Source organism: Strix uralensis, chromosome 2 (genome assembly GCF_047716275.1).
Source record: "Strix uralensis isolate ZFMK-TIS-50842 chromosome 2, bStrUra1, whole genome shotgun sequence".
Lineage (NCBI taxonomy): Eukaryota > Metazoa > Chordata > Aves > Strigiformes > Strigidae > Strix > Strix uralensis.
The window spans coordinates 118,764,225-118,786,865 of NC_133973.1; the positions used below are offsets into that span (position 1 = coordinate 118,764,225).

The window sequence follows — 22,641 nt, forward strand, 5'->3', positions numbered from 1 at the left end:
TTGAAGTCTTTGCTATTTGTTGTGCAAATCTGCGAAAACACATAATGGAGATTCTCTCACATTTTAGGTGCAAAAAAGCATATTATAAGTTCGTTGGAAAGCTGATCTCAGCTTACTAACCAACCATCTCAGTGAGAAACAGGTAAGACCAACATAATTGATGGCCATTTCTGTATATGTATGAGTAGTACAACTAAAGTAGACATTTTGAAGTCAAAAGTCACTAGTCACAGAATGCAGAGGAGTCCTCTGATGTTGGATGAGTAATAGAAAAGTCTAAATAAAATTCAGAATGACTGTCCGGAAGACAAGAATGGGAGTAATGCTGTAGTGCAGGAAACATGGGCTGGCTAGGTCTGAGATGAGTCAGACTAATCTTGTAATTTAGATTGAAGTGGGTAGTGCTGGCTTTGTTACCCGACCAGGGAAAAGAATCTAACCTGCTGAACAGGCAACTTCAGGATGAAGTGCTGTCTTGAGGAAGCATTGTTCTTAAGGAACAGCTCCTTAACTGACTTAATCGCATATTGTGGGCTGTACTCTACTCTTTAAGAAGCTGTGTGCGCACAAGGGAGGAAGGTCAATAGGTAAATATAGTTGTCTGCTTACGGACTGCTTCGTCACACTTGGAATTGACAGTGATCTTTTACGCAAGAGCTCTGCACGCACTTTGCATTTAGGAAATACAGTGAGTGCTGCTGCATATATGAAAACTTTTCTTGGTGTATTTCCAGTGACTAAATTAGACTTCTTTTATGTTGACTTCATATTGTGGTGAGCTTATAAGCCCCCATTGAATTTTTCTCTCTGGAAGAGAAACAAATCTTATTTGGACAACTAACAACCATAGATGCTGAGGGCTGAATCATTCAACCTCCTTGGCTTTTTCTTACTTTTTTTTTTTTTTTCTTTTACCTTCAGAAAAAAATGGGAGACAGAACTTGTAAGGAATTCCCATTTTCTTTGGAAAGAAAACACAGTATTTGAGTTCTGTGAGCTCAGTAATTTTAGGATCACTTCTTTTATTTTTAATAAGCCTTCTGACTTAGAATCATGGGGGGAGGGCATTACTTTGTTTTCAAGAAAAAAAATCTGCCTAAAGGTCTTTGTTGGGGATGGTGGTATGCTTGAACTGATGTTGGTCTGACTGCTTAGTGCAAACTCCTACAAAACCAAAATTAGTTAGTGGTACTTACAAAAAAACTACTCAACCATGAGAACCCACTAATAATGAGTTTTCCCTTTGCAACTTTTCTTAACACTTTTATATAAATGTGCAAATGAATGTCCCAAGCAAGGGACTCCTTTCAGCTTCTAGCTATATAAAAAGTAATCTCATCTAAACGGGTTACTAAGGCTTCTCTATTCTTCATAGAAAGGAATAGATACCTTCTGAAAGCAGTTCATCCCAGGAACCTTTGATAGGGTATTATAGGAAGGTCGTAATCTTTCTTTCCACTGACCTAGAGAGGGAGCATAAGTGACTGGTTTAAGCTAGACAATTAACTGGTTTGGGATTAATTTCCTTTCTATCCTCACTCTCTTCCTAAAGCAAGGCCAAATTTAATAAAGGAAGATTGTGTACTTTGTGTCATACTTGCCCAGGCTTCTGAAGTTTTAAAACTTGTATAAATAAATAGTGCATAATTGCATTGAACACAAAAGCATTTTGGTATGTGTTATCTCAAATAATGGTTAACTCAGTAGCCCAATGTTTCGGCCATTCTGAGTTCAGTTGGATTGATCACAGTTTCTGTAGGCCAGGGTTAATTCCAGTCTCCCTGCAACTGTAAGCAACTATGCAATAGCTGTGAGATCCAACATATGTTCCATGCACTTTCATATACCCTGTAACAGACTGATAGTTGTATTTTTCAATTTTATGCCTATAACACACAGCAGAATCAAAGTCATGGCTGACAAGTAAAATCCCCAGATTATTCTAGAGAAAAGAGCATGATTTGCAAACGGTGGCCGATCCCCCAGCCAGCAGTTCCCCAGCCTTGCCTAGGCAAATAACGTTTGTGTCCCCATAGCTATCAATTTAATTCAAAATGAATGAGCAATTCTTGTCAATCAGGGATCCAAGAGACTTTAGCCACAGGTCAGTGGTGATGGATTGATGTTCCTAGTGCAGATAATCTTCTAAAACATAAGAAGTTTAAAACAAAAAAAACCAAACCAGAAACACCCATACCTCCCAGAAGCCTCATGATGAGTTGAAGTTACCTTAACTGCTGTCCTGAATCAGGAGTCTGTAAATCACATTACCTAGCTGGCATTCTTGTAATGCACTATGATCTGGTTTTTTCAAAGCTAATGATGTAATTCCACTAATTACCTTTTTTATTTCACTAGGTTTCTGCAACACATTTTGTGCTTGAATATTACTTAATTTTGTTTGGAAGAAATTGATCAGTAAAATAGAACATGAACATTTTAGGAAGAGACAAGAAATTCAAGTTTCTGCACAGTACAATGGATTCTTGTAAGCACTATTGCAGAGCAGGGAAGTTAAGACAGATGCCTTAAGATTCTTAATGTGCATTTATGCAACACTGAATTACATACTGCTACCAAAGGGCCAAATCCTGAAGTGCCCTGCTTGGATGCACAAGGTCCAGAGTGGGAACTATGCATTTCTGTTATGCTGCAGTGGTGCGGGTAGATTGCAGAGACTCCTACCTCCCCACAGGCAAACTTCACACCTTAGGCACTGCAGAAGTCACTTCCGTAGCAGGTCTCCAGGGTACAGAAAGAAAGAAGAAAGGAAAAGGGAAGGAAAAAAAAAAATCAACATAAGAGTGTGGCGGGTGAGTCTGAAGTGCGACTATACATAGTTCAGCACCGGGTGATGCAGAAGGGACTGAATGATGTCTTCTTCCCTTTTCCCATTAACCAGTCTACCCTGTGATCATAGTTCTCCAAGTCTTTCAGGCCTGAGGATTCCTTCTACTAGCTGTGCTTTGGAGCAAGGCAATGCCAACAACAGAAAAGCCTTTTACTTGGGTGTCGCTTTTTTGCTATAGGATTGAGCCCCCTCTTCATTTTAACTTGATATATAACCACATCAAGAACAGAGCTCAAAGAAGAACAATTGTCTATCAGTATACAAAGAAAAGCCAATCCAAAAAGGAATTAACATTTGTTACATTTTCTGTTAATGTCTGCAGTGTTCTGTATGAGGCAGAAACAAAATGGTAAAGTACCCCTGAGAAAAACATCATTGCAGTTGTGTGTTGTTAGAAAATGGAACTGGAAGAGTACTGCTTTTTCTGTGGGACTCTTGATGGTTTATAAATACTGTTTTATACCTTTGTTTTATCTTTTTAATAAAGGCACAAGTTTTTATTGGTTCTAAAATACCGTTTAAACAAATCTCAAGTACATATGACAAAATCAGTGTTGGATCATAAATCTGTGTTAACACCCTGAAATTTGTATGCTTTAGTCTGCCACCTTCAAGTCCAGTTTAAGTGATGCTGAAATTGCTAAAAATTGAGTGCTTTGTGCAGTGATGTACCTGTTCACAAAAGGCAACATGTGTTTCCTGTGTGAGGAATAAAGTCCATCCTAAGCTCAAGACCTACAGCAAACAACATGGGGTTTTTTCCCCCCTCACTCCTCTATGGAGAAGACTTCTAAATCATCTTTGGGTGGTATTGGAATTTTGCACCTGGAAAAAGTGACAAATACTATTTTCCTGTCTGTAACTTTTCTGATGTTCAGCTGATGCTGATTACAAATAGACATGAGCCCTTTTGATACCGACTGAAGGTAGTAGCCAAGTTGATGATTTGGACTGAAAGAACCTGTTAAGTAGCAATCAGTCTGGGAAAGAAACTAAAGTCAAATATGTTTATGATGGAGACACTAAGGTACCAAGTATACTGTAAGGTTTAAAACAAGTATTTTTTGTCTTTGGAAAGAATAAATTTTTCTTAGATACTCATCTTCTAGAACAAGAACACTTTGAGAACCTGTGAACATGATTTGGTCACTGTTGGATGTTCTTGAGACAGACGGTCCAAACTTGCATGTTTTATAAATGTTGCAGAATGTTTCTTCAAACTTCATACAAGAAATTCTGCATTTGCTAATTTCAAAACTTACAAAACCATTTGCTACACATTAAGCTGAAAGGTTTAGCTTTTTCTTCTTAAATGTCAAGTGAAAAGTGCTCATCTGGATATAAGCTCTCAGCAGTACTGCACCAGCCAAAGTTCTTGGGGAAGACAACAGAGACAGAAGGCTGCAAGTTCAAATGGCTTGTTCTGAATACCAGAATTTGCAGCCCCAAACACTGGTGTAATGGAAGGCCCAGGGTGTCACCTGGATTTTACTGCAGCAGATTACAGCTGAGATAACACATACATGCACAGACATCATCTAGTAGAACTATACGCAAAATCTGTTTCTCTAATATGGTAAGTATCACTGATTCAGCAATATGGTCTCTGCTCCCTTCCCACCCTCCCAAATGCTTGATACACCTCCATATGAATGTATATATACTGTAGGCTAACATCAGCATAACTTGTTTGATTTCTTAAGTTAGGATAGTTAATCTACAGCAAAAACTGCAAGTAAACAGACTGGGCCAAGTCCATGTGTGTTCTCTAGCAAGTGCTGGTCTTCTGAAACCAGTTCTTTGTATATCTGATGGACATTTTTATGGCTTTTCATAAAGAGCTGATGTTTCTGACATCTTTATGCAGATCACAGGTACATTTTGGCCCAGATTTTTCTCACTTTTCAGATGAGAAAAGAACAGTGTGCTTAGGATACTCTTGAGGCCAGAGTTCCTGTTGGTGTAAAAGCAGGCATTACTGAAGTCACTTTGGCAAATATGAAATGCAGTAAAGCGATTAAAATATGATTCTTCCAAATTCACCACCCCCAATGTGGCGCCCCCCCCCCCCCTTTTTTTTTTTTTACCCCTGGGGAACTGGTTACTAAAAGAAACCCCAGACTGATACAGAGAACTTAATTCCTCTAAGGGAAGTGTATTGATGAACTCTTAAGGGCACACCAGGGCCCGTGCACTGAAGAGCTGAAAACTTCCAGTGAATGCAGTGAGAAGACCAGCCCTACCTGTTCAGGAGGTCAGAAGGGAGATGGATCCTGAGAAAACAACTGTTTATGTTGTACATGCTGGTTCTATGCTTTAACCTACTCTGTATCAGCAAGTCCTGAAAATACCTGTCACTAAAAATAACAGCCCTTAAGCTTTTAGATGCATCAAAATAGTTACTATTGCAAGCCATAAATAGTATTGTAGTTACTGTAGGATAGTTGACATTGGCTGCAATTAGAAACTATGCTTCAGTATTTCTTACTGCTTTTTTTCTTTAAAAAAAAAATCCACATCACACATACAAAATGACATTAAACTCCCACTGTGAGGACAGAAGCCTGACGTAGAGCACAATTTCAGTGTGATTTCTCCTTGAGATTTCTGAAATGTCTTGAGATGATAAACCTATCCCTGTGAAGATGAGGCAGGGAGATCCATAAATAGAAAATACTTAACACTACGCAGCTAATACAGTTGGGTGTTTTTCTTACAATTATTTATTCACAGAGTGTACAACATACACATTGCTGTTCCTACCAAAGGCCTGTTACGGGAAGAGGGCAGGAAGAGGTGTAAGTTTCTCTCACAATGGACTTCCTACAGCATTATCCTGAGATTGCAATGTCACAAGTTAGATGCATCATAAGCCTTTGATTAAAAGCTTCCACTTTAAATATTCAGAGGGTTATTTTAGAGGGAGTTTGAGCGCTTCTGTTTTTAGTGATTTGAGTACAACTGATGGTAACATTTTTGTTAAAGCTGCCCCTTGAGTGTGAAATTCGCAGGTACCAAGCTACTTTTTGTATGCTCTTCTTAGAAACTGGTCCTGTTCTCCTGAGTTGCCTAGAGTTTTCAGGTACACTTTCTTCCCTCGTTTGATCTTGTGTGGCTCTTCTGTATTGTAAGTAATCTTCTGTGGTTTGGAGGTTTTGGTTAAGTTCAATACCATTCGATACACACTCAAAAGAATTTCTTGGTCTAAAGTATGGCCCGGTTGTAGCTCACCAGAGCCCCAAGAGGAAGAAAGCAGCGTTTGCAGCAGCATTTGTGTCTGGCAGATTGGACCAGGGATGCATTGACTCTGATAATCAGAGACTAACTGGACTGATCTGCCTAGAACTGGAGCACTGACTGACCATATTTATTAAAAATTAAAAAAAAAAATACACCCAACACCCACAACTTTGAGCTTCATAGTGTATGTTCTTTGAGGACACAGTCTAAAATTGTATATAATAGGGTTCAGGTGTGCACTTAGAGAGGCTCCAAATAGCAGCTACTTGTAATTCCATGCAGATCAAGAACACGTCTTTCACAATACCTAAAAAATAGCTAAGCATGCAACATCAGAGGCTCTTCTATCCCTAAATGGCACCAAAGAGAGCAGCTGCATATAAAGTGATTTGTTATAATACTGAACACATTTACTACACTCATTTCTATCAATTTATTTTGTATATATAGACAGCTTTTTATATGCATTTTTCTTAATTACATAACTCATGAAATGTAATGGAGCTGCAAGTTGTAGTTAGTTTTAATGCTGATTAAAACTGGTGTTTGGCTTTGTTTTCTGCAGCAATTACTTGAATCTTGTTTCCATTAGGTAGTGAAGTCTGATGTTTACAGAATCGCTTGCATTGTTTTGGGGGGGTTTCCCCATCTTTCTTCCCATCCCCTGCCCTAAGAAACAGAGAGCACGTGCTCAGCGGTCAAGCAGATGTGCTGGGGATGAAGTATTGAGATCACCTTTATCAGCACCAAAGCATTAACGGTGACATGCAGATTCCCTTCTGTTTATGTTGCTTACCTGACAACTTACATGCTTAGCATGTTCCTCTCTGATTGCTCCTGTCCCTTAACCAATTGCTATCAGCTTTATTGTGAGAAACTTAAATCTTTCTGAACTTCAATTTACAATCATAAAACTACCACAGAAATAGGCAGCATTCCTGCTGTTAAAAATCAGCCCCCTCTCCCTGTCCCCTTTTTAACTTAGATGAACTAAACACCCCTGGGTGCTCTCTGCAATTATTTTTGTATTTGCCAGCAAGGGTCATCAACATTTGCACTAATCACAATGTCCTAGCTGTTCTACTTCCACATAGTTATTTTTTAATTGTGCTGCCTAAACTTGTAACGAGCTGTATTTGAGGTGAAGTGTAAAAGATGTATGTAATAACGACACAGTTATTGTATTTTTTTGTATGTTACAGATAGGACTAGTCCTATGCACAGAGAAAACACGTTGCCATTTATAGTTTAATACTTGAAGTAACTTTTTAAAATGGGATTTTATAAATTAATTAAATACAAAATCATACTGCTTTGCCTGGAAGTTCCTTCACATTTTAATTGTATTGTGCAATTTTCCCATGTGTATACTTTTCCATAAATGTTATCTTAAGCCATTTATAACCATGGAAAGTACATTCAAGATTTTGTACATCAGTGTTCAGACCTGTTCATACTTCTCTGAAGTACAGTTCATGTTTAACTAAAAAAGTTGTACTATTTTAGGCCTCTTTTCCAAAGTGATAAAATATGGACTTGACACTTGAATCCAACAGTGAATGAAACATCAATGTAATAAAAGTGTGTGAAAGAAGCTGAAAGCTGCATAGCTGTAGCGTGTGTGTATTAGATCACTGAGAAAAACTGGCTACCTGGGAAACATTTTGTAATTGTTCCAGTTTTAACATTCGAGCTGCAACAAACCTAAGATTACACTCACTCTTGGCACACCTTCCAGGTCACTTGGTCTTGAGAGGGGAAATAAAAAAACCTCTGACTTGTGGCTGACGATATTCCTTCAGGACACTAAACATGACTTAGAAATCAGATTGCCACTCAAAGAGCAATCATATGTGTTCCTTTTAGATTAGAAATAATCTCTGTAAGAGGGCAGTAACACCCAAGTTGACAGGACAACGACACTTGCATTTAAGTTCATCAGTTCTTTCCAGAAAGTTTTAAAAAACCAGAACATTTTACTACCTTCCTTGAGTTCCAGCCTCATACACCTAGCTTTGTAATGCTTCATCTTGGTCCTTGCATGCCCGGTGAAGTGAGCACTACGTAAGTATTGTCCGTTGTGCCTCAAGTGTTGATGTGTACAGAAGTATCACTTCAGAAGGGAGAGTGACCTGTAAGAGCCACCTGGTCAGTACCAGCAGATCATCCCTTTCAAGGGAGCGTACACTGAAACTGTACGTCTACTTCACATCATCATCATCATCATCCCACTTGGTAACTCACACTGTCTTACGCAAAACCCCTGAAGAACAGAAGGCAGGCAGAGGGCAGAGAGCCACAGAAATAATTGTCTTTTTCTAGACATAAGAATAACAAAACATACACTGTTCTGTAGGACTACTTTTAATGTAAGATTTTGTCTACCATAGCAAAGTCTCATTTATCATCTACCCTTACTATATTGAATTACAAAACGACCATAATGGGTACAACAGCAGATCCCATGGTAGTGCATAATACATGCCAAATATAAACAGGCCGTATTATTCAAAAAGTCCACTTTTTCGACACATTTAAGTGATTTAAATGATCGCTGATATATCTGTGCTCAGGAAACTTGGCTTTCTTCAGGCGTCTGAAAGCTTCCCATTTTGCACGTCTCTCTTCTGTGTTATGTTTGTACTCCTGTTGCCGTGTCAGGTAAGGTCGACTCAGCCAATATTCATTCTCTGCTTCAATTTCCAACCTTCGGATCATTGCTTGCTTCATTGGCAGGGTAACCACTCTTGGTCGCCTGTACTTTCCAATCCATTGTTTTCCAGGAATTCTCTTTCGGAGTAAAACTGTTGTTAAAAACATTGTGCCTCAAAATATAAACAAAAATAGGAAATGCTAATTACCTTAGGGACAAAAATTTAAAATTCAACAAGAATAATTAGAAACTTATCACACACTCCGCTGCCTCTTAGCTGGCTGTTTTGAAGTTTGCAGTTCAGAACCTGATATTCACAACCAACCATTATGTACAGTAGACAGTACAGTGACAGACATATTAGAAACTTAAGACCAGAAAAGGGAAATGGAAATCTTTATTTGGCTAAAGAGTGCACTCAGAATCACAGAATTGTCTAGGTTGGAAAAGACCTTGAAGATCATCCAGTCCAACCATCAACCCAACATTAACAGTTCCCAACTACACCATATCCCTCAGCGCTAAGTCGACCCGACTCTTAAACACCTCCAGGGATGGGGACTCCACCACCTCCCTGGGCTGCCCATTCCAACACCTAACAACCCGTTCTGTAAAGAAATGCTTCCTAATATCTAGTCTAAATCTTCCCTGGCGCAACTTGAGGCCATTACCTCTTGTCTTATTGCTTATTACTTGGTTAAAGAGGCTCATCCCCAGCTCTCTGCAACCTCCTTTCAGGTAGTTGTAGAGGGCGATGAGGTCTCCCCTCAGCCTCCTCTTCTCCAGACTAAACAACCCCAGTTCCCTCAGCCGCTCCTCGTACGACATGTGCTCCAGACCCTGCACCAGCTTCGTTGCCCTTCTCTGGACACGCTCGAGTAATTCAGTGTCCTTTTTGTAGTGAGGGGCCCAAAACTGAACACAATAATCGAGGTGCGGCCTCACCAGTGCCAAGTACAGGGGTAAGATCACTTCCCTGTCCCTGCTGGCCACGCTATTTCTGATACAGGCCAGGATGCCATTGGCCTTCTTGGCCACCTGGGCACACTGCTGGCTCATGTTCAGCTGGCTGTCAATCAACACCCCCAGGTCCCTCTCTGACTGGCAGCTCTCCAGCCACTCCTCCCCAAGCCTGTAGCGCTGCTGGGGGTTGTTGTGGCCCAAGTGCAGCACCCGGCATTTGGCCTTATTGAACCTCATACAGTTGGCCTTAGCCCATCGCTCCAGCCTGTCCAGGTGTCTCTGCAGAGCCTCCCTACCCTCGAGCAGATCAACACTCCCACCCAACTTGGTGCCATCTGCAAACTTACTGAGGGTGCACTCGATCCCCTCGTCTAGATCATCAATAAAGATGTTAAACAGGAGTGGCCCCAAAACCAAGCCCTGGGGGACACCACTCGTGACCGGCCGCCAACTGGATTTAACTCCGTTCACCACAACTCTTTGGACCCGGCCATCCAGCTCAGTTATCCTTACATGGAGATTAAAGCATGTCCTCCATAAATTATTTATGAAAAATCCAGTCCCAAATACTATTAAACAAAGAATTCACTTTATTCATTCTTTCTTCAATTAGCTAACTGTGCTGTCAAAACAGGGAGTATTTCCAGGTCTATCTTCTAGATCCAGATCTGGCCTTTCCTCAGTATTAAGTTTTGAACTACAGTCTGTCCATAAACCTATTAATATACAATTACCTAGTCTTGTATTTTAACTATGGAAATCTGGTTTGTAGGGAAGAACAACACCCTATATTAGACCAACTAGCGTATGTAGAAAGCATGAATACGGTTTCTGACACAATACACAGGTGTAACAAAGAAGCAAAAGAGACCAAGCCACGTGCTCTTTATTAACCTATTAGTCCTAAACACGCCTAGCTCCTAGGTCTCTCATTACATGGTATTTTCATCCATAAACCAGCCAAGCGCTTTAACATAGCATATACGAGCCCTACTCCTAAGAAAAGCCGTCCCGCCATACCCCATTCCCATCGTGCAACGGCATGCTGATGTTCCACTCCCCAAGCGTTTACAAGTGAAGCTGTGGTGCTTCGCGGGGACATGGCTGCCTCAGTCTCCGGTTCCCCTCCCGGCAGGGCAAGGCAGGGCAGAGCTGCCCGTCTCCACGGCAGTGCCGGCTCCTCGCCCTCAGGCCTGCGTCCGTTGCAGCCGAGACAGGAATCGAGGCCGACGCGCGACGCGACACGGCTGCCCGCGGGGCTCTCCAGTGCCACAGGAGCCACGCGGGCCGCCAGACGGCCGCCAGACACCCGCCAGCTCTAGGCGGGGCTCGGCCCGCACGGCGGAGCGCGGCTGCCTGGGGAGAAGGATTCCCTGCCCGTTCTTACCTCCCGGTTTAGGGCCAGGCCAGCCCGCCAAGAGACACCCCGCGCTCGGGGCGAAGCGGCACCGCGAGAGACCGCAGCAGGGCTCTGCGCCCTGTAAGTACCGAAGCCCTCCCCTCCGCCCTTACTCACCGACACCGGTGACGGCTCCAGCCCCCTCCGCGGGAAGCAAGATGGCGGCGGGCGGCCGTGCGCGGCCCGTCTCGCGAGAGCTCGCGGCGGGCGGGCGGGGCCTGGCAGCGCCAATGGGGCGCGCGCTACCCACAGTTCGAAGCTGGCGGCGGGCAGTAACCGTTCACCACAGGCAGCGCGTGGCTCAGCCCGGCCCGGTTCTCCTCTCCTCTCCTCTCCTCTCCTCTTCTCAGAGTCGCTCCGGGCAGCCGCTAACGGCCGTTCGCATGGTCTGGGACTAGTTGGGATCGGGGGACCTTCGCCGGGAGGTGTTGACGCTGTCCCTCAGGTGCTCCCCTGCCCCGCCGCGCGATGGACATTTCGAGGGACTTCTTCGGGAAGCTGCGCGCCCTAGCCCTCACGCTGGAGAAGGAGGCGAGGCAGCTCGAGCGGGCCCTACGCAAAGAGGACACGGGTAAGCGCAGGCCTCACCTCTTCCTCATCCCGCCGCGCCCTCCCCCGCCCCCAGGGCCGCAGCCCTGCTCCGGGGCTGTTGCTGGCTTGTCCGCCCCACCCCCAGGCAGCAAGACCCCCAGTCCGGAGGTGATCTGGACAGTTGCTCCCGATGACTCGGGGTGTCACAGATGGACGCTGGGGCTGATGGTCCTGCTGGGATAGCCCGACGAGCGGGCGGGGCGGTTGTTCCTTGGGGGTCCTTGATTGGGGTTCTCGCCTGCCATTGTGCCCCTAAACTCCTCTGGGCATGCGGAGATGGGCCTTTGGTGGGCTGATGGCTCCGGGGATGGGCCTGGGAGTAGCTCGGCTGGGTATTATTTCTCCTCGTATCAGTTGTCTATCTGAGCTCCTTCGGGAGTGTGTAGGTGAGCTTTTACACGGGAAAAAACGGGATGAACGGGGAATCACGGTCTTGCTTTGAGACAGGAAAAGGCATTTGCAGGGCTTGTTCTCGCTCTGCACAGATAGCTCAAGCTTCTAATTGGATTTATTGTTGTGCTATGTCACATAGCAGGTGTCCTCTTTTACACTATTTGCATTAGCCTTGATTTTCAGTGAAATAAGTAATAAATGGTGCATGTGTAAGTGAACAATACTAACGTCTGCCCACGTGCAAATAAGGCAGACGAATTCAGCTTTTTGTTGATGGATGTTTTTCAGTGGTGTCTATATCTCTTTTTCAATTTTTAGTATTATTTCAAGTTCAAATTCTTTAAGGATAAAAATTTACCATGAAATAATCCTTGATAGCCCAGGGACCTACCTATTCTACCAACATTTGTTATACATTAATTTCTAAAGTATTAGTAGTAACAGTAAAATGGAAGCCTGTACAGTTTCTCTTGTGTAGTTTAACATACTGTGCAAACTGCAGTCTTACACTGTGCAAAGTACCCAATATGAACTAGTTTCTCTTTGGTTTTCTCTATCTTGACTCTCTAACATATGACTCCAACATCTCTAATATAAGAGATATTCTGATGTAGAATGTACTTGCGTGCTAAAATACCCCTTTTTTCTCTCCAAACCCTTTTATGTGAACGTGCATATCAAAGACTATGAAGATGAGGCTCCAATAAGGGCCTTATATGACTTCCTTTGTGAAATCAGGACTCTAAAGGTAATGTATTAACTCGCTTCCGTCTTGAAAAATTGGCCGGGGGGAGTGTCCATAAACGTATGGTTCTATTTGTATTGTTAAGCCACAATACAACTTTGTTAGTCAGCAGTTCTGACCCTTATTTTATTCGTTTACCTCTAAGTCTTTATAATGCAGTGGATGTCGGGGTAGTGCCCAAAAACTTACGGGTGACTTAAAGTAGATTTAGCAGTATTTATTAGTTTGCAATCACTTTGTCGCTCAGATCAGCAGGGAACAAAGGTAACAGGAAAGTTGTAGCTGTGCCAAGGTGTAGGTATAGGGGAGAAGGATTCAGGAGCAGCGGCTCCCTTGAGAAAAGGTATGCTTGTTTGCATTCGATGACTAACACTTAGAATAAAGAAAATCACAGAAGTTTCAGTACCTTCAGCCATTCAGTTAAACTTGTGGAGAATGTTCTTTGTTTCTTTGATAGAAGTAGGAAAATTGGTCTAAAGAGCAAGTGTAGAAATAATTGAGAGGTAAGCTAGTATATAAACTTGAGGTTTACCATCTGCTCTGCACTAATTCTTTGCACATGGGGAGTAAGAGTCCAAACTAATTGCTGTTATCTCATGTTTTTGTGGAGTAAAAGTATATATTTTTGTTTGAGAGGATACCAGTAAGTAGTTATTCTGCAAACTGTCATCTTAGTTTAACTTTTGTAAGCTTTTGTACACTCATGCCCTTATATAATCCTGATATTTTGTAACCTAGTTTTCAAGTATAAATAAGACCTACATTTGCTGCATATCCTCATCTAAATTGAAGTTCAATAGTTACTCCCAAAACAATTCATGTGTAAACAACTACTGTGTGGTGATTTGAAAACTGGTATTTCTTTGTTTCCCTCCCCACCTCTGCCCCCAAAGGAAGATATTAATGACAGTTGTGGTAAGAGTTGCTCTGAAAAACAAGCAATTCGTGAGTTTATGAAGGCAAGTGAAATATTGATGCAAAGAAATGCAGCAGATCTTGGAAAAATAAGAGAGCTGTTCCAGAAATATGGCTACAAACCACATGGCAAAGACTTTACAGGTAATGTTTCTTGGCAATACAGTATGTGAAGATAAATGTAATTTTCTAAAATATTTCTCTTTAGCTATGTGTATCTTTCTATTAATTAAGAGATCAAGTACATCTGTGTTACTTGCTTTATAATAATATCCAGAGGGTAAAAGATTCTGTTGTGATTGGTGCCATAAGAATAAACCAAAATATAAAAACTTAAGAGTTAGATCTCCTGGCATGCTTTTAAGTTAGTGGGTGGTGTTGGGTTTTTTCTCCAGTAATAGTTATATTCAGAAAACATGTTAGCAAACATGTTTTCCTAACCCACAGGATTATGCTGTTTCAGCTTCTCATTCATGGGAAGCTATTGTAGATGCTATATGTGATGATTCCATTAACTTAATTCACTGTAGGGAAAATCTTAAAATAACATGCTCCACAGCACAAATGGAACAAGAGAAGCACATATGGGGGTTAGGTGACATGTGACAAGCAGTAGTAGTTTAGTAGCTTGATCGGGGGGGGGTGGGGTGTCCTTAATCCAGTCAGAAAGCACACACACCTGCATGAAAAATGCAGATATGCCAAATGAGTTTAAATTCTGCAGCTGTCAGTAATACACGTACCCCTTTCGGTATCAAGGGCCCAATCAATCTTCAAGAAGTCCTTGGAGAGGATGCCTTAACCCTCCCCTGAGCATCATCCAGTCATTGCAGAAAACAAAATTGTGATTATGGACCATATTCTCCTCCAAGTTAAGCTACTAAAACTGTTTTACGAAGATATGGCAGAAGGCTCTAATTTTATAGTACCTCCCTTTCTGTCCTCTCTCTGCATTTAAAGCAGACTCCAAATAGAGCGACAAGGTTAATTTCTTTTTTTAAGATGTATTTTTCAGTGTATCTGAATATATATACCAATACACATAAAAAGGTAATGACTCTGCTGTATTGTTTTAAATAGCTCTTTTTTTTCCCCCCTGCTTCTTACATCATGCAGAAATTCACAAATATTTTGAGGTGTTTCAGTTTAATTACAGAAATGTACAAATTACGTGTTTGTTTATTTCTGCAGTGGACTCTTGTTATCTAAAAAGCAACTCTCTTTCATGAGTTTTTAGTTGCTGCTTCATAACCTTTCTTCAGTACTGTTTTTCTGAAGAATGAGCATTCTAGTACTGTGTGCAGCCTTTGCTCTTTCCCAAAAACGTTTTCAGTTCTATACAAATGTTATTTTCATTGTCATTTGTTGTACATTTTTTATGAATTTCCACTCTTGCACTGAAATAAAAACAAATAAATATATTTGATTAGCACTTCCTGCCTGCTCCATACAGGGAGGTGAATTCAGTTAAAAATATACTTGTCATTTTCCCTAGAAACAATGTTTACCAACAGAGTGAAATTCGGTAAATGTGTGACCTATATTATAAGTTTAGCCTGATACAAGCTTTTGATATCTGCTGTATCTTCAGGTTCAGTGCTTTAAAATGAAAGAAGGAATCTTTTTTACAATAATAAATTTAAAAAAAAAATGAGGAAAGGAAGTCCAAATTTATCTTATAAATTCTTAAAACAGAAACTTCTGATAAATATTTTTTTTTATTGCTACTTTTTTCAAACAGAAAAGGAGGAAGTAGAAGTTAACAGTGATTCGACGATGTCTGTCCAGAATAAATCTGATAAAAAAGCCGATGATGTACCTCATCTTCCTGGTTGTCCTGAGAAGCCACAGGTGCCCAAAGACCCGCTGCGTAACCCCCAGCTTTCTGATTTTGGTCTCTCGCAATATGCTTTCTCCAGGCCTTGGAGTGCAGTGAAAAGACAACACACAACAAATGCATATCAAGAAAATTCAAGGAGTAAGACTCCATTAAAAACACAGGCCCCCTCTATTTTGCCCAAAACACCAAAATGTATGCTAAAGATGGATGATTATGTGTGTATAACACCAAAACTTGAACACTTTGGCATTAGTGAACATACCATGTGTATGAATGAAGATTATACAATGTCACTCATTCGAAAAACTGCTCAGACAAGCAAGAAGTGAGTAAATTACTTAAGTTCAGTTTCTCTACTGAATTTTCTGAAGTTTCTTCTTGCTGTACAAATTTCTTGCTGCTATTGCTCTTCTTTTTCTTCAAGCAGGTGATATATCTACCAGCTGGTTAGTCCTGTGTCTTTATTCAACTTTGCAGTGCCAAATGCTGCTATGAAACACATCTCTGATATACTCCTTACCTTGACTGTACCACGATAAGAATCTTCCATATGTAGTCTATTTACAAAGGGAAAATGCGCAGCATATCTGTGATCTTTTGCTTTCCTTAACCTTGGATTTGAATTTGAGCATGCTTGATTGTTTGCAGTAGATATTACATAGCCAATTTAAAGGTTTCAAAAGCTTTAGTAATATAGACCAGGAAAAAACTTCCAAAGCAGTCAGTAAAATGCCTTCTTGTAGAAACAGTGTATTATCTCTTACGTTATCCAGCCCCACCTTACAAACAGTTAGCTCTTTTTTCTCCAGTCTTCTGTTGAAAAGACATCTCCAGATTTTCACTGTTCTAATTAAAATTAAAAGAATTTGCAGCAGTGAGGTGTAGAACACTTCAGCAGTAGAAGTATTCTTCTGTACTTCTAAGGTATTGTAAAGGTAGGTAGATCACGTTTTTATAGTTAGTATTAGCAACACATTTAATTTTAAAAGCTGACGATATTTAAAAGGAACTCGCTGTTCTGCAGCTAAGTATTTGGTATGTAGAGAAATTTTTTAAAAAAATATTCAAAATAAGTTGTGGAAATCATTCAAGTTTTTGTTTTGGTTTGCGGTTTTTTTGATCCCTGATACTTGCGATATAGGCACAGGTCTGAAGTTCTTCAGAACTATGCCATGTTCCCCAGAGATCCAGTTTACTGCAATGGTTGAATTTTGAGTGTTTTTTTTTAATTTTAAGATTACTGGGTAGAAAAGTGAAAGGATACATTTTCTTTTAAAATGGTTTTGGGATCTCCTTCTGAATAGTTATGTAAATATTATAATGTGTGTAAAGCTTTATAGCATTGGAATTGTAATATCAGGAAGTTAAAGCTGCATATGGATTCAGAATTAGTGACATATGTGAGAGGTCATGACATTAAGTCATTAGAGTTAAAATGTTAACTGTCTTTTAGCTTATTTGTTTATTTTGCCACATTGTTAGAGTTAGCTTGGGGTTTGATCAAGAAGGTTGAAACAATTAAACAGCTTGTTACCTCCAAACAGCACTCATCTCACTTCTTAGTGAGAAGGCTTAGCATGTTAAATGGGCAGAACAGTAAGCCAGAAAATTTAAAAAAAAAAAATCCCACTGGATAATGCACAGAGTCTCCTTCCCAAGGAAGATAAACAAAAAAACTAGTAAAAATGAGGTAGCCTTACACCAGTAGTTTCCAGCTACAAAGACAGGTAATAATTCTGACCTTCTTGGAGACAACCCTCCCCTTTCATATCCCTTGCATGTGCCAGCCAGGTCTTGTACGTAGCTGAAATCTGTCTAGCAGCTGTGCGTTCCACTTTAAAAAAAAATTGTCTCAGAGTTCTTAAAAATATTTAGTAGACCCCAACTCCTCCAACTTTGTTTTTCAGGTTTTCAGTTTTGAAGCAGGTGAGAAGAACAATGTACTTCAGTGTACCTACTACAAAACTGAAACCAAAAGTAATCAGGAAAGAACAGAAGGGGGAAAAAAAAGTGTCTGAACAAGTGTGTGTGGTGTTATACTTGTTCTTCTCCATTGTAAAAACTACAGATCATGTGGTTTCGAGTATAATACTTCCAAGGCAAAACTGACTTGAAAAATTACTCTTTTTTTAACTCAAAGTTTGAAATGTGTTTAAGTAAAATATACTGCCTCAAATTGATTTTTTTTTTTTTTTTTAAGCTTAGGCTTTTTGTAGAGAATCTCTATATCTGGTTCTCATAGTTAAGATAACTTCTTAAAAATTTAAAATTTTTTTATAGACACTCTCTTGTGTAAAGTTTTGGTTAGCTTCCACTTTTTGTCTGGTATTTTCTCTTAACTGCCTACACCCTTCTTCCACTAGAATATCTTTGATATGCAAAAATAATTTTTAAATTTTCAGTTTCTAGTTTTGTGGAATTGATATTAAATGGCTTTTCACTCTGTGAAGTCAGCTAGTGATTAACATAAGTAATCTTATTCAAATTTAAAAATTGAATTAAAAATCTTTAGTGTTCACAATATTAGTAGGTTAAGAGCTGAAAAGATTTCCTCTTGTTTAGAATTTTGTAGACAACAGGCAGTTCAAAATAAAATAGACTGTACCCCTAACACAGAATTGATGATCTGGAACAATGAGAATTGATCCTACCTTTTTTTTTTTTGTTTCATTTTGAGGGGTATTTTTATGCCTGGGATTGAAATCTCAGTGTATGAGTGGATGTACATTTGTGTAATTTGAGGATGGACTGAACATTTGCATGCTACAAACTGCTGCAGTAGAATCCTAGATGAAAAATCTATGAAAAAATCATCTTTGAGGAGCTGAATTTTTTACTTGCAGGTTGATGAACAAATGCTAGAAAAGTGATCAGGTTCGCAGTATTCCTTTAAGTGTGATTTCTTCATATTACTTGAGAGCTAATTGAGGGGTTTGGTTTTCAGGTTGGTTAAAAAAGATGATCATGAAGTGACTCTACCAGAAATGACATCCAAGGAAATCATGGTTACTCCTGGGCCGAAACCGAAAGTGACAGCTGAGAATGGTAAGTTTAAAATATGTGAAATAAATATATATCTGCATTTTTTACATAGTACATGGAAAACTTTTAAACTGTTTCTTGTTAAATATAGTTAATTCAGGCCCAGTCATTGTGTGGGTACTAATGTCTAGAAAATGAAACGTTGGTGGCTTCTATGGGAAAGTTTCTCGCTTCAGTATAAATCTTTCCTCATTCTTTTACTCATATCCATCTATAATTATGCAGATAGATCCATCATTTTGTAATTGCAACTTATCCTTATTCAAAATAAAAATACTGTCCTGAGAATACGCATTAGATCTGTTTAAAGATAGAAAAGAAACTCCTTTGAAAGGGGCTAACAAGACTAACTTAGATCTTTCAAGAGTAGTGCTAAAATTTCTTTGAGAGGAGATATAATATGTACTCTTGAAAATGCATTAAGATCTTGGGACAAATGTAGCAACAATTGAATATATGAGAAACTAAAGCAATGATGACAGCTTTTTCAGTTATATTCAGTAGTGGAACTAGTTTTGGGTTTTTTCACATTTGTATTGGCTGCTTTTATGGAATTCTGTCATTTGGATTGTTCATGTGAAAAATACCAGCCAAAATGATACAGACGTTTTAGAATAGGCAAATCTATAAAAAGCTAATAGACTTAGAAAACTAAACTGGGGCAGTGGAACTGGTAATATTTTTATATATATATATGTGTATAGGTGTTTGTATGTATATATTTTTATTTTTACTAATCCCCCCCTCAATTTCAACAGCTAACTGGGTGGCTTCTCCTAGGATACTTGTGTTCTATACTCCTGATGTGAACAGAAGTTCCAGAACAAATAATACAGTATTATCAAGGTCACCGCAGACAAATGAACGGCCTCCTCCCAGTCATACAGGAACACCGAAGTTTCCAGATTTTGAAGCAAGATGGCTAAAAACAGAAGCTGAGGTAGTAGATAGCAATTATGTACATTTTCACACGCTTTTTACCTAAGCAGTTTTTCAAATGTCAGTTTGCGATTTTTTTTTTTTCAGTGCTACTTTTTTCTTATGTCAATGTAGAAGATCTTTCTAATGGTAATTTTGTAAGAACATTTATTAAATACCTAAGATAAATGCCTTCAGTTAATTTACTTAATACCTCTTTTGCAGCAGGTAAAGCAGGGGGGAAAGACTGAGTCGGTGACAAAGAGTGATGCAACAGATAAACAGTGCATAGAAGATAGCATTTCTTTTACTGTGAGCTCTGATGAGTATCTTAAACATTTGAGGGACCCTTCTCCTCCCAAAATAAAACACTATGACCAGTTACTCAATACTCCTCCACCTCCAGAAATAACAAGGATACCAGATGATGTTCTACAGGTTAGCTATTTTTTTTCTAAATAGTTTTAATATCAAAATAGTAAAATTAAAAGGGCTTAGTTATCAAATTTTGTTCTTCAAAAAGACAGTTTTCTGCTACTTCTTAAAAATGTATAAAGTGTAATCCTATTTTGAGTTCTTAGATAACTCTTTTTATTCCCTTTTAATGTTTTCTGTAGATTCTGTCCAAGTATGATCATAAAGTAGACTCTTCTAAAGCCAAGGAAATGAAGACCAAGACAGGAAATACTACAAGATATGAAAGTGATTTCACTGATTACTGCAACAAAGAGAACAGGTATTATTAAGTTTTACAAATTTGGTTAAGCAATTTAATTTGGAGGAGCTACGAAGATGCTTTAACACATTTAGAAATTCATGCAGCTGCTTGCTCTTCAGCTACCAAAATAGATCTTGTTGCTGTGACTAAATAACTATTCTTTGGCATGGTATCTGACCATCTTTTTGTAAAGAACAAATATTATAATTGATTGTGTGTTTGAATCCTCCCAACTTTAAAAAAATAAAAAAATAAGGTAGAGTTTTACTGTCTTATCTGTCTCATGGCAATCAAAGCACCAGTGAATGCTTTCTTCTGAATAAATTTAAGCAATAAAACTAAGGAATTGGAGAAAAGTATATAAATGCCAAAAGGACCGTGAAATTGGTCGTGTCAGAGACGTTATTTGAAATGCAAAGCCACCTTATGAACAATACGTGACAAGAAATTAGTCTACAATAAGTATGAGTAATCTTTAAACAATGGAATAATAGCTTTAAAAAGAACTATCGATTTGAAAAGAAAGAAGTTTTTGTGACAACTCGATGAAGTGTAGGTATTCCTGATCAGTGTAATGTATATTACACTTGTTGATTATCTGTTAAACTTGGGGTCAGTACAGATTATTTAGGTGAGAAGTACAAGTAACAGGTATGGAGTCAAATAATAGTCACAACAACCCTGAATGAGACCGGTAAAAGTAGTCTTAAATATATTTGGAGTTGGATTCCATTCGAGTAATCAAATAGATCAAAGTTCTTACTTTAGCTGACCCTTCTTTTTTTCTTGTCAAGATAACTAAAAAAAAAAAAGTTTCCACTGTTTGTGTCTTCTGCTAATTCAAAAAGTGATTGAGGTAAGTTCATGAATCCTTCTGGATATGTTTGCAGAGGATATCCTGGATTTTTCAAGCCAAACATCTGAAATCAAGCTGAAGACCATGTTGAGACTGTTTCACATTCATGGATCACTGAATCCTAACAAGCTCAAAAAACAAAAGAAAATACTGGTGGGAGGAGAGCCATACTAAGGAAAAGCTTAATGGAGAAACATCATTTATCCATGATGCTTGAACTAACAACTTGTGTTTAATTTTTTTATTGAAATTATTGGCAAAATATGTTGAGGGGTTTTAAATATGTATATTGCTTCAGAGAGGAATGTGGGGTCATGTGTGAGGTAGTGCCTCAGCTGTTTTGCCTGATTCTCATGTTTGTTGCATTTACAGTAGGCTGTAGAGAAGTGTGGTTAGGTTGCACTAAAGGAAAAGTCCAGTATATTGCCCTAGAAAGTGGATATCTCTGGCTATTTTGATGACACTACATCTTTCAGGGCTGAGCTTGAAGTGTAGTGCTTCAACAGTATTTGGTATCTTCAACAGAAACAAGTCTGTCTTTTATTGGAAGAGTAACTCCTGCTTTACTGTTTAAAGCACTTCTATGTTATTAGTCACTTCTGCAATACTAAGACATACCAGACATGTTCCTGCATCGGGTGCTCTGTTACCTATCTGACTGGCATTTCTTTCACTGCTGCTTCCTTCTTCTTATAGTTTTCTTGCACTGACATTGTATTAGGTGCTATACATCTGTTTTCCTTTTGACAGTCTAACCTCTGTAGCCCTAAAAGGTGACTCTGGCTCAAATATGAATTATTTGAAAATATATTGTGCAACTGTTACTGCTTATATAGATCTTCAACTGCTGGAAAGATTTGCTGGCAGGCATGTAGGTGAATGCTTACTCTCCTGCACTGCTGCCATGTGCCTTCTGTAAGTGGTGGTGTCACTTCTAAATATGAACATCTATCCCTGTAATAGCTGACCAAGCTTAAGTTCAGGGGTTTTTGGCACTTTTTTTTGGTATCTGGTAGTCATATTAATTAGAACCTTTTTCTACCAGAGATCTTACTTTTGTCTGCAAGGAATCCCAACCACATATCCTTGTTGGGAGCCAATTTACTGTTCCCAGTGTCAGCTATTCCTGTGAGTGACTCCAGGACTGCTCTTACTAGCTGTACATTGTCTTCCTGTTGATGGCTCAAATGCTGTCATTTATATGAGGGCAGGCATGCAACACGTGAGAAGGGAGAGACTGTCTGAGTGTTGTCCCAAAACCAGGGTTCTGCAAAGAGCTAGTTAGCACACAGAGTTGAAATATTTGTATTTATTACAGTTCTGCGCAGAAAAGGGTGCTCGGCATCCAAAGCAGCCAGCACACTGAGTTACAAACACATACCATAATTATTTGATTCTGAACACACAAGTGCATACCTCCTATACATAACTATTGGCTAGTATTTTATCACAATATCATCTATTGGCTAGTTTTATTCCTCACTTTTAAAGTCACAGTATCTACCTATTAATGTACA

General features: G+C 39.4%; 3 protein-coding genes across 10 annotated transcripts in view; 2 read left to right on the forward strand and 1 right to left on the reverse strand.

Annotated features, from left to right (window-relative positions):
- Positions 1-7,692, forward strand: part of ZDHHC20 (zDHHC palmitoyltransferase 20) — a 49,254-nt gene extending 41,562 nt beyond the window's left edge. For 4 of the 5 annotated variants that reach the window (XM_074860053.1, XM_074860054.1, XM_074860051.1 and 1 more), the window contains 2 exons: positions 68-142; positions 2,359-7,692. In XM_074860053.1, coding sequence (XP_074716154.1) covers positions 68-105 — 38 coding nt within the window. In that variant the 3' untranslated portion in view covers positions 106-142; positions 2,359-7,692. The remainder of the gene's footprint in view (positions 1-67; positions 143-2,358) is intronic. The other variant, XR_012627708.1, reaches the window with a different exon arrangement.
- A 747-nt stretch (positions 7,693-8,439) lies between these two features.
- Positions 8,440-11,301, reverse strand: MRPL57 (mitochondrial ribosomal protein L57). 3 transcript variants are annotated; one of them, XM_074860057.1, is made up of 2 exons: positions 11,224-11,301; positions 8,440-8,916 (listed from the first exon to the last, which is right to left on the reverse strand). In XM_074860057.1, exon 2 carries the CDS (start codon positions 8,909-8,911, stop codon positions 8,600-8,602), a length of 312 nt encoding a protein of 103 aa, XP_074716158.1. In that variant the 5' UTR covers positions 8,912-8,916; positions 11,224-11,301; the 3' UTR covers positions 8,440-8,599. The 3 variants fall into 3 exon arrangements, with proteins under 3 accessions (XP_074716158.1, XP_074716159.1, XP_074716156.1); XM_074860058.1 differs by having other exon boundaries at positions 11,095-11,232; XM_074860055.1 differs by lacking the exon at positions 11,224-11,301 and adding an exon at positions 10,728-11,062.
- A 94-nt stretch (positions 11,302-11,395) lies between these two features.
- Positions 11,396-21,594, forward strand: SKA3 (spindle and kinetochore associated complex subunit 3). 2 transcript variants are annotated; one of them, XM_074860049.1, is made up of 9 exons: positions 11,396-11,677; positions 12,774-12,838; positions 13,729-13,894; positions 15,492-15,915; positions 18,535-18,635; positions 19,391-19,572; positions 19,776-19,988; positions 20,168-20,286; positions 21,159-21,594. In XM_074860049.1, the coding sequence occupies exons 1-9, from the start codon at positions 11,575-11,577 to the stop codon at positions 21,190-21,192; spliced, it is 1,407 nt and encodes a 468-aa protein (XP_074716150.1). In that variant the 5' UTR covers positions 11,396-11,574; the 3' UTR covers positions 21,193-21,594. The 2 variants fall into 2 exon arrangements, with proteins under 2 accessions (XP_074716150.1, XP_074716151.1); XM_074860050.1 differs by having other exon boundaries at positions 19,779-19,988.
- Positions 21,595-22,641: the final 1,047 nt, after the last annotated feature.

Coding starts and splice junctions, on each gene's coding strand:
- MRPL57 (XM_074860055.1), bottom strand. CDS start 10,809: ATGTCCCCGCGAAGCACCACAGCTTCACTTGTAAACGCTTGGGGAGTG. Junction 8,917..10,727: donor CGTTGCACGATGGGAATGGG/GTATGGCGGGAC, acceptor TTATATTTTGAG/GCACAATGTTTTTAACAACA.
- SKA3 (XM_074860049.1), top strand. CDS start 11,575: ATGGACATTTCGAGGGACTTCTTCGGGAAGCTGCGCGCCCTAGCCCTC. Junction 11,678..12,773: donor CCTACGCAAAGAGGACACGG/GTAAGCGCAGGC, acceptor TGCATATCAAAG/ACTATGAAGATGAGGCTCCA. Junction 18,636..19,390: donor GAAAGTGACAGCTGAGAATG/GTAAGTTTAAAA, acceptor CAATTTCAACAG/CTAACTGGGTGGCTTCTCCT.